This window comes from Myotis brandtii, unplaced genomic scaffold, assembly GCF_000412655.1.
Source record: "Myotis brandtii unplaced genomic scaffold, ASM41265v1 scaffold577, whole genome shotgun sequence".
NCBI lineage: Eukaryota > Metazoa > Chordata > Mammalia > Chiroptera > Vespertilionidae > Myotis > Myotis brandtii.
In genome coordinates, this window is record NW_005370161.1 from 1880747 (window position 1) to 1891711 (window position 10965).

The 10965-nt window shown below is 48.6% G+C and overlaps 1 protein-coding gene across 1 annotated transcript in view; it reads left to right on the forward strand.

Annotated features, from left to right (window-relative positions):
- Positions 1 to 4181: 4181 nt before the first annotated feature.
- Positions 4182 to 10965, forward strand: part of PTTG1IP (pituitary tumor-transforming 1 interacting protein) — a 17856-nt gene continuing 11072 nt past the window's right edge. Inside the window, exons 1-3 of the mRNA XM_005878936.2 lie at positions 4182 to 4197; positions 6947 to 6999; positions 10153 to 10261. Of these exons, the coding sequence (XP_005878998.1) occupies positions 4182 to 4197; positions 6947 to 6999; positions 10153 to 10261 (178 nt within the window). The remainder of the gene's footprint in view (positions 4198 to 6946; positions 7000 to 10152; positions 10262 to 10965) is intronic.

Sequence of the window (10965 nt, forward strand, 5' to 3'; positions counted from 1 at the left end):
CGCGGCCCCGCCCGCCGGAGGAGGGGCTCTCGGAGTTACCAGGGCGTTAGGGTGAGGTGGGGGTGCGTGCGCAGCGCCACTGCGGTTCGGGCTGGTCCCGGCCGCACTCCGGAACCGCGGGGCCTTCTGCATGGGTGTATCCCACCTGTTACTGACCACCTGTGTGTGCGGGTGCTGGGCACACGGTGGGGACCCAGGGCTCCTGTCGGTGCCTGAGAAGCTGATTTTCTGGGGAGACTGACCAAGAAACAAGCTCTCAGGGTGCTGAGGGTGGGGAGGGGTGTAGGTGAGGGAGTGTTAGTGGAGCAAATTGCATGCCCTGGGGCAAAAGAGTTTCAGGCCCGGAGGTCTGTATTGGTGGAGGCGCAGGTGAGGGGGCCACAGCCTCGGGGCCCGGTGGAAAATGGGGAAGTGCGTGCGCGGAGACTGTAGTGTCCATCTGTCTCAGAAATGTTTCAAGCCGGCTGCTGTGTGTGGAGTTACCCATGCGATCACTAGTTTTGGGAAATGGAGCCAGGGGCGGGCCTGTGGGTCTCCGTTTCAAGATCTTTACAAGTAGAATTGAGGTAGGCCCAGCCTGAGGCCAGTATATTTCTCAACTCATGTTAAGCCCAGGCTTTGTCAGTGTCTGTTTAGCACAGTAAACACCTTTCCTCTTTGTGACCGACCTTATTGCATACTTATTCCAGGTCGGGACTGTTGGAGTTTCTTCTGGTCTGCTTCCAGAATAATTGTGTGTGTGTTTGCGACATTGGTTAGTGAAGCAGTCCAGTTGCACCGTAGAGGGAACTTTCGGTCTAAGTTGAATTCTCAGCAGAAGTTGGGAATGATTGCTTTTTAGGAAACAGAATGCATATCTGGCAAAAGAATCTAATTGCGCAAGAATCTTCTCAATGGCTGAGGGTGCGTGTCAGGAAATGCCCTGAAGTGTTTGGGATTTAAACTAAAATTGTCCTAATATTTTTTGGTAAAAAAGCAGCTCCTTTTCTAGCCACAACGTGTACACTTACTGTCAGTCCAGTAGGAAGCTGCTCTCATTTGCTTCAGCTCACAGTATCCCAGTTTTGTCTTCTAGTGGTGCCCAGAGTCCTGGGTGCAGTGGTGGGTGAACTGTTGTATCTCTCATCAACATCACCTTCAGATGGGAGCAATGGTGTCGTGTTGTTAGGGTGTTTGCTGTCCAGGTGCCCTTGGGGTCTGCATTCGAGGGGGCACTGTTAGAGCACTGAGGCTCCCCCTTCCCAGAGTGTGTACTTAGTGTGATATTTTTTCTGCTTGTAGTACTGTAGGAATGTGAGTACACTATTTAAAACATTGCGTCTTCCTTGTAAGGATATGAGTGTTCTCCAGGACCAACATAGCTGTAGCGAAAGAGAGTTATTGTGAGGGATTGGTTCACATGACTGGACACTGAGCAGTCCCGAGATCTGCCGTCTACAAGCTGGAGGCCCAGAAAAGCGGGTGGTGTAGCTCAGTCCAGATCAGAGGGCCTGAGAACCCGGAAGCCGGTGGTGTAAGCTGCAGCCTAGTCTGAAGGCCCAGCAGCCAGGAGCACCGATGTCCCAGGGCAGAAGATAGAAGTCCTAGCTCCAGCAAGTAGACAACACTCAGACGTAAGGTTTTACCAGCCCCCTAGGCATCCCTTAGCCCAGTCAAGGTGATACATAAAATTAACCCTCCGGGGTATGTGAATTCTAAGCATACATCATGCCCATCCAAAACCAACAATTTCTGCTGTCTTCTTGTGTGCTTTGCTGGCGGGAGATGGGAGGAACCCACCAGGCATTGAAGATCTTGAGGGCAATTTCATTACATTGAAGAAACCTTCCTGTGCTTTTGGACCCCACTTGTATTGTGCATGTGTCAGACTCCATCCTAGAGTTTCATCTGCACATCTCAGGGAGAGAAGACACTTCAAAGGACCGTAGACTGGTGTCTTAAACAGAGGGACCCAAAGGAGCTACCTAGAGCCTGACCGCTCCTGATAGTAGCAGCTGGGTTTGCAGGGTCTGCAGCCTCCTTCACTGCCCACCAAGAACTGGGGCTTTCTCAGCAGGTAGTGTAGGTGTTCTCAGTAGGTTCTGTACACGTGGTCCATGGTGTTATGTACTACAGTCTTTACTCTTTTCTACAGGGATAGGAAGGTGACCAGGGCTTTTTTGTCTAAGAGAATTTTCCGCCCTCATTTCTCACGTGAAATGGACAGTGTTAGCTCTGTTGTGTGCAGTGTGGGCACAAAGCCCGAATAAGGGGCTTGTTCCACCGCCTAAGGGCTCAGCAGCTACAGCCCTTTGGCCTCTTGTATGACACATGGACCATAAATAATATACTTACTTGTTTCCTTATTTTTAAAAAACATTATCTCTTTACTCATGCTAGCGTATGTCCTTTTGTACTTAATCAGTTGACTCACCTGAGAACTGGAAAGTGGGTCATGGGTTAGTGTATCCTACAGAAGAACAATCCAGAGTGAGTGAGACCTGAAGTTCTTTAATTGTTAATAAATAGAATCTAAGTTGAAGATTTTATCAGTCATCAGATTTCAGAAGTCAGGCAGGACATTCACATTCAGCAGTAGACTTAAGAAACAGTGCTGGTGTGGCTGGTGTGGCCTATGAACCAGAAGATCATGTTTCAATACCCAGTCAGGGCACATGCCCAGGTTGCGGGCTCGATCCCCAGTAGGGGCGTGCAGGAGGCAGTCGATCAATGATTCTCTCTCATCATTGATGCCTCTCTCTCTCTCTCTCTTCTCTCTCTCTCTCCCTCCCTCCCTCTCCCTCTCTTCCTTACTCTCTGAAATCAATAAAAATATATTTTAAAATAAATAAAAAAGAAAGAAACAGTGTTGTTGTTTTTGTTTTCTCTGGCTTTGAGCACATGGTTTTCTGTATCCTGTGATGGGATGTGATGCAGTAAAGGAAAACTCCCTGTTTGAAGCGGCAGCAAATGGTTAATGTATTGTCTTTTCTTACCATGCGGGAGGATGGGGGTGTTTGAGAACAGGATGACCTTTCCCAGCTCTGAACCTGTTTAACATGGCTGTTTCTGCCTGGGTTGAAAACCTGCCCAGTTCCTGGGGGTGCTGGTGCAGGAGGCGGGCTGGGCCGTTTCCTTGGCCTCCGCCTCCCATGCTTCTTTGTTGACTCATACTGGCCCGTAATCAGAGGCTGTGGGGTGGATGAAGCTTAGGGTGTGTGCTTTGGAGCATAGTTCTTTTAGTTCACGCAAGGCCAGTTCACAAAGACTTTAAAAATGAAAATCCCCGTGGAAAAAATTCCTGTCCCACATCACCCCTGCTCCCTGAGGAGGAAGTGCGCCCTCCCTTGTAGAAGTTTTCACAAAGGACTGGAGGGGGGTGTGTTAGGTGGCATGCAGATTCCCACCGTACCTCCCTGGCCTGACTCTTTATTTAGAAAAAGTTCAGAGCCACAGATAAGTTGAAGAAATAACTAGAACAATGAGTTCCGAATCCCTTCCTGCTCCCACAGCGTTTGCCACGTCTGCTTTGCCACTCCTTCTCCCTGCCTGCTTGTTAGTTTTAACCAAACCGTTTGAGAGTCAGTTATGAGACCCCTAAATTCTTGAGAGTGTGTCTCCTGAAAATGAGGACATTCTTTTACATAACGGGAATATAAGACCAAAATCTGGACAATCACCAGTGATAATGATACTTGAATATTTGACTTAACATAGGCATCCTTGTACCCAGCTTCCCAGTAATGTTCTATGTCCCCCATCCTGTCGTCTGGCCTCATCCAGGCTCACATGTACATTTAGTTATGTCTCTTAATATCTGTTCCTCTGCAGTAGCTCCTCAGTCCCCGGTGTTTCCAGAGAGCTGCTTTGTGAAAGACCCTCAGTTTGGTCTTGTCTGGGTTTTCTTTGATTTGATTCCAATGCATTTTGACAGGATTCAGCCACTCAGTGACTGTCCTTCGCCCTCACCCTCTGGGAGGCACCAGCTGTCACTTTGTCCCATTGTCATGTGGTCACAGGTTACACTGGTGATACTTCGATCACTTCTCAGGTGCCGTTTCTCATGATTAAGTGATCATGGGAAGGCACCACCAATGGGCACTGGTCTCGGCGTCCCTGTTCACTGTGGTGGGTGCAAAGTGGAAATGCTTTCACCTTTGCTAGGTGCCTTCTCTGTCTATATTTCATGTCAGCATGAAACCATGGACTATTCAAGAGGTCAGAGTCCATTGCTGTCATTCACTTGGTTGTTTAAATGGTCCCAGTTTAACAAGGAGGACCCCCCACCCCAATCTGCTTCTGGGTCCTTTTACCATTTACCCATCAACTCGTGCCACTTTCTGGCACAGCAAGCTGCCCAGGGCTGATCTTGTCCTTCCTCTGTGCCAATTCTACAATCAGCCGTTTCTCCAGGGAGCCCTGGTTTCTCTTAGTGGGAAACAGCGTCTAGAAACCAAGACCTGGGCACCACACGTGCCCCTTGCTACTGGGTGTGGTCCTTTCTAGGACCTTTAGTGGACAGAGCTAGGAACCGAGTTTTTCAGAGTTCATCTCATCCTGACACCACGGGGTCTCTGCTTCTCCCTTCTCCCAGTGCCCGCGCGTTGGGACCTCTGAAATGGCGGTGGCTGTTATCAAAATGCCGCTGTCGCCCTGCCTCTCTTAGTAGTATTTTGAGAAATCAAGGCATTTCAGGGGTTGTCAATTTTCTTTACTTTCCTGAAGCTAAATGAAATCTGTTGTTCTGAGTACATAAAATAGTTTAAAAATAAGCTTCAACATAAACCCAATAGCACACCATTAGAGACACTGAAAAGAACACTATTTGATAATAATTGCTGCAGAATAATACATGAAAGAATGGACTTATATTTCATTTAAAATAAAATAGGATTTTATTTAGAGAAATGGAATGTAGAAGAACTACACTATTGAATAGAATAACCAACTGTTTTAGAGTAAGTCCCACTTAGCAAATACAGTGAATAAAAAATGTAACTAGAAACTAAAGTTCTTTTCCCTACATTTTATTATGAAAATATTCATACAGCAAAATTGAAAGAATAGTATAGTCAACACTCATATACCCATGAAACTCAGCTTTTATCCTTCACCTTGTGCTGTGTCACCTCTGTACAAGTGTCCCTCCTCCCCCCATCCTTCCGTGAAGGCATTTTGAAGTAAGGTACAGACATCCTACACTCTCCCCCAGTACTTCGCTGCATGTCATTAACTAGAGTTCAACATTTTTTTCTTCTTGAGATAACTTGTGCATACAGTGAAATGCAGGAACAGTAGTATGCCTCTGGATGAGTTATAAGATGATGCTAACCTAAAAATAAAAGGCCTTTCCAAGTGAGAGGCAGCAGCATTTAGCTGAGATCAATAAGGATAGTTATTGGTAGATGTACTAATTCAGGCAGAACCCAGATGTTGCCCCAGTTAGGAGACAGAAGCAATGGGTATTTATGAGAAAGGGAAGGGGAACAATTACATCAGTAGAAGGAAGGCTGTTGGTGCAGATAACATAATATGGTGACATTAATTCTAAACAGTGGAATTTTTTTGTTTTTTTTTTAATCCTCACCCGAGGATATTTTTTCCATTAAATTTTTTTTTTAAGAGAGAGTGGAAGAGAGGGAGAGGAGGAGGCGAGAGAGAAACATTGATGTGAGAGAGACACATCAATTGGTTGTGGTGTTCTAACCACTGAACAAACCAGCCAGGGCTAAATAGAATTTTTAATTTTCAGTCCAGTGGTTATAAGTATGTGCTTTCTTGTTCTCTTTACAAATAGTTTTTTGAGAAACAAGGTTGCTCGGGCCCAGTTCAAAGGTTATTTTGCCCTGTTCTAACATTCCAGAGATGTGGGAATGAAAACGTGCAAGGCAGTTCCTCTGGCGTGGCAGCTCCAGCTCCATGTTCAAGGGGCTCCATTTAGATTATTGGTTACAGGTCCATTTGTGTTTTGGGGTATATATTTGTGGCTGAATAGTGTTGCATTGTATGACTATGTTTGTCTGTCCATCCTTCTATACATGGACATCTGGGCTGTTTTCAGCTTTTGGCATATTAAAAATAAAGTTGCTATGAACACTCCTGTACAAGTCTTCCTGTGGACGTATGTTCTAATTTTTCCTGGGTGGAATATCTACGAGTGGAATTGCTGAGTCATAGGGTAGACATATATGTTGTTTTATGAGGAAGTGCCAGCTCTATTTTTCAAGTGGTGGAACCAATTTGTACTCCCAGCAAAACTGTATGAGAGTCCCCACTTGCTCTGCAGCCTCGCCAACATTTAGGATTGTCAGTCTTTAATTTTAGCCATTCTGATGGTAATGAAGTGGTATTTTATCATGACTTTAAGTTGCAGTTCCTGGTGATTAATGAGTTTGTGCAGAGGTCTTTTCAAAGTGTGTGTTTGTTTTAGGGGATAGGGTGGGGTATTAGAAGCTGCCTGATGTCATACTGGAAATGTTTCATTTATCACACGATCTTGGTGTGGGGTTTGACCCCTCCCTGGAGCAACAGTGCTGGGAGGGTCTCCAGCGCTGCTCCTGGATTGCAGCCAGCTTCTCCCCTGTGTGCCCAGAACATACCCCTCTCTGAGGGGCTGGTGGGACTGGCCAGGGGCCAAAGCCGTGGAGTTAGTCAAGTGGGCTGGCATTGCTGTGGTCTTAGTTTCCACAGGGAGTGTCTGCTGCTGAGCTGGTGGCCTCAGCTGGCTAGTGGTCCATGGTATCTGACCCCATGGCTCACCTCCTGAGGGTATGCTCAGTCACCTTTCCTGAAAGACCCCCGTGGGTACAACCGTGTGTGATGTTTTCATATACCTCTTGCTGCCCTGCTGCAGCGGGGCTCAGTAACTACTCTGTCTCTGGAGGCTTGGTGCCCAGAGAGGACCTTGTGCATCACTCACTAGCACCCTCCCTGCCCTCCTGACTGATTTGTTGTTTTTTCCCCACAGTTTGCTCCCAGAACACAAACAAGACCTGTGAGGAGTGCCTGAAAAATGTCTCCGTAAGTAGCACGTGACTGGAAGCAGGCCCACTTTTGCTAACGGGGGTGTCCCTGGTGTGTGTTAAGGGATCAGATGTTGGGGATGTGGGAGATTTTCGTGATGGATATTAAATATTACTTTAGCCCTTCTCAGGCATCTCCAGCTGTCCCATGGGGACTGCAGATGCCACCTGAGCATCCCTAAAAGGCATATTTAACTCCTGAAACAGGTATGGGGTCATAAAAGGTGTGCACCAGGCCTGTGGTGGGAGCATGCGTGGCTGGTGGGGAAGCCTCAGATCCCCCTGAGGGGGTGGTAAACGTTGGTGCACAGTGCTGTTCAGACAGGGATTGCGGGGACAGAGGAGCAGATGGATGAGCGCTGGGCAGAGGGGTCAACCGGTGACTGTTAACCTGTGACTAGGGCCTCGTGTTGGTGTCATTAGGCCATAGAGGCCTGTTGGGGACAGGGGTTATGACTCCATCTGCAGATGGTCCCTGGAGGCGCAGCAGGAGTGTGCCCAAAGCCCTGGTCATCCACTGCTGAGGGGTCAGAGGAACATGAGCCGCCTGTAAACCTCTAGCCAAAGTCCTAGCTCTGTGTGTCCCGTGTCTCCACCAGGGCTGGGGAGATGCTTCTCTCTCAGCTTTTCACGCAGGAATGGAGAAGAGAGGCGAGAGCCAGGGGGGACACAGGCGCCAGGTCAAGGGGGGAGTTGGGGGCGTCTGGTCCAGTGGGGTCAGCCTGTTCACAGCTCACTAGTCAGGAGGTGAGCCTTGCAGCCAGGATGTTCCAGTGTCCCTGGTTCTTGCAAGTCCCTGTGTGACCTTGAGCAAGAGGGTAGCTGCTCCTGGGATCTAACACATGGGTGTGTGCAGCAGGCCATCGGGGAGAAGTAGAGAGTCACATGTGCCGCTGGGGAAACCTCCCGCCGTATCTGGCCGTCACAGGGCTTGTGGGAACAGTGCTGCTTTGTTAGGGTCCGGTTGCCACTCCTCAGGCATTGACTTCCTGGGCAGCACCCGATCCAGCAGCCTGTGAGTGTCTGGCTCCGTTTCACCGCAGTGCTGTGTGGTCAGCACCGAGGACCCGAGAGAAGCTGACCCGGGGTAGGGATGGCTGGGAGAGAAAACACCCTTTGTGGGGCCTTGGCCTAGGGCCCGGGGGGAGGCTGCCTCCCCGCTGTGGCCGGGTCCTTGCGTGTGTTGGAACTACACAGCCTATGTTTCCCTTTCCCTCACATTCGGGTTTAATGACCAAGGGCGGGTCAGGAAAGATGTATCAGATGATTCCCACTTCAAGATGTGGGGCCATGTTTTTACAAAAACATGGCAGGGTCTCGGGTCCCAAACACATCTGTGGGTTATAGGACTTACCTCTGCCAGTTACACAGGAAGGAGCTCATACTGCAGTTTCAGGTCTTATCGTTGACAACACTGAACCAGATTGGGGGGCTCTGGTCCTCAGGGTGGCATTTTCTTGATGTTGCTTCTTTTCAGTGTCTGGGTTTTTCTATTGAAGTAATTTCAGCCATAAAAATGGCTTAGAGTCTATGTGGCTTTGCTGTTCCCAGAGCACCTGTGCAGCACTGTCCTGTTCAGCTCTCCCCTCTCTGGGAAGGACAGTGGGAGGTGCAGCTAAGGGACATGTTCAGATCACAGTGTGGAGGGCACTTCATCTGAAGTCCTGACCCCCACTCTGAACCCAGACAGATCAAGTCAGAGCTGCGGGCCACACGTGCAGGTGGGTGAAAGCCGGGGTCGTCCGTGCGTGTGTGGGTCCAGGGGTGCACAGAAGTCTCTGAAAGGATGGGCGGTGCCTCGGAGGCCTGAAGAGCCTGAGCAGATTAGAGGGAGGCTGAGGGCACGCTCTGTGTCCTGTTGGCGTCACTCAAATTGTTTACCACGAACATACTCCTTCACTCATTTAACAACACCACCACAGAAGAGAACTTACCCTCCTAGTGAACATCTATGGCTTTTGGAAAATCATCATATAAAATTGGAAAATTAGACATTTAAAATTTAAGCTTTTTGAAAATGGAAGATTTACCAAACATTGTTAAATCAGAACAAAACCACTAAAATGCAAGATATTCTCAAACAGCCAAAATAAAAAGGGTTTTTCCTGCTGTTTATTAAGTATGCTCAACCATTTTAAACACAACACACTAAAGTGGATGCTATGTAAAGGGGCCTGGGGAGCCTTTGTTTTAATATATTTTGCAGTAGACATTCATCCTAACCTGGGACCAAAAAAAACCCACAAACCATGACTTTCCATCCTATTAAAATCTCAAAGGAAAAAGAACACCATAAAGCTGTTACCTTTAAGATCTAAAATAAGCAGCCAAATTCTTCCTGTGCAGGCACGTTCTGCAGCCTAAGCCCCACTTCCTTTGTTGCCAACACCCACAGTGCCAGCTCCAGACTCCCCCGCACACACGCACTGGGTGAAGGCGCTGTCCCTGCCCCAGACGGCCTCTCCCCTGACACTGTAGGGACTTGGGGGCATCTGTGAGGTTCCAGTAGGTGCCTTTGAGCCTCGGTTGCACTATCTATAAGACTGCTGGAGGAAATACTCACTTGCTGCTCTTGTAGAGGTCAGAGGTAGGATCTTTACACGGTGGTGATCGTGGTCACAGAAGACCACTAACATACTGAGCTCCTGCCATGGGCCAGCCTTGGTCCGCCTGCGAGGGATCCTTCAGTGATGCACATGGATGCCTATCCTCCTGATGATGGGCCATAATAGGCAGCTTGAGTGTGTCAGGAGGCGATGCGACAGCAGGGGCGCAGGTAAGGGGGCAGTTTTAAGTAGGTTGCCCAGGTTAGGCCTCATGGAGGAGGTTAGAGAGCCACATGCGTCTGGGAGGAATGTTCCAGGCAGAAGGAGCAGCCCATGCAAAGGCCCTGGGCGGGGGGAGATGCCTGGCATCTTTCATGACAACACAGAGGCTGTGTGGCTATTCAAGGTGCCTAATGGAAGAGGTTTGAGTGACATGGTTCTTGGTGGGCAGTTGAACCTCTGTGTTGGGGTGAGAGCCCAGGCCGTTACCATCCTCCAAGGGTGAGCAGACCAGGTGGCTGATGGTTTAGGGAATCAGGTCCTGGACCGTCTGGTTCTTTGGTGTTTACGTTGAATTTCTAACATTTAATGTTTATCTCTCTCAGTGTCTTTGGTGCAACACGGATAAAACATGCGTGGACTATCCAGTGGCAAAAATCTTGCCCCCTGCTTCTCTTTGTAAGCTGAGCTCTGCACGCTGGGGCGTTTGTTGGGGTAAGTGGTCATTTTACAAAATTGGCTTCTTGGTTGTGCTCATTAACATAAGCTGCCAGAAAATGTATTCCCAGTAGTTCTTTGATGTTCCCAGTGGGAAGTTGGGGAGCCAGTGAGAGCTTGTGGTGTCTCAACTGGGGGGTCCTTGCAGATCTGGAGGCCCCTTCAGGCCTCAGCCTTGGCTCTGGGTCTCCACACCCTTGGGGGTGGAGAATTGAAGGCTGCTTTTTGGATGGCTCAGCACCTTATGTCTTGGTGATGTTCGTGGGCCACCTTGACCCCTGTGGTTCCTGTAGGGCTCTGACTTCCCAAGCAAGGAATCCCTGCTCAGCATGGGCATGTGTCCCATCGTCTCCATGTGGTTGTTACAGGTATTCTTTCATCAGAAATTAGCTCTTTGTGAGATTCAAATTGTTTTCTAGTTTACTTTTATGCATATACTTACTTATTTTTTTAGAGAGGGAGAAAGGGAGAGAAGGGGAGAAACATCAATGTGAGAGAGACACATCCATCAGTTGCCTCCCATATGCACCCTGACTGGGATCAAACCTGCAACCTAGGCATGTGCCCCAACCAGGAATCAAACCCACGACTTTCTGGTGTACAGGACGACGCTCCAACCAACTGAGTCACACCAGCCAGGGCTCTAGTCTGCTTTAAAAAAATATATATGTGTGTGTGTGTGTGTGTGTGTGTGTGTGTGT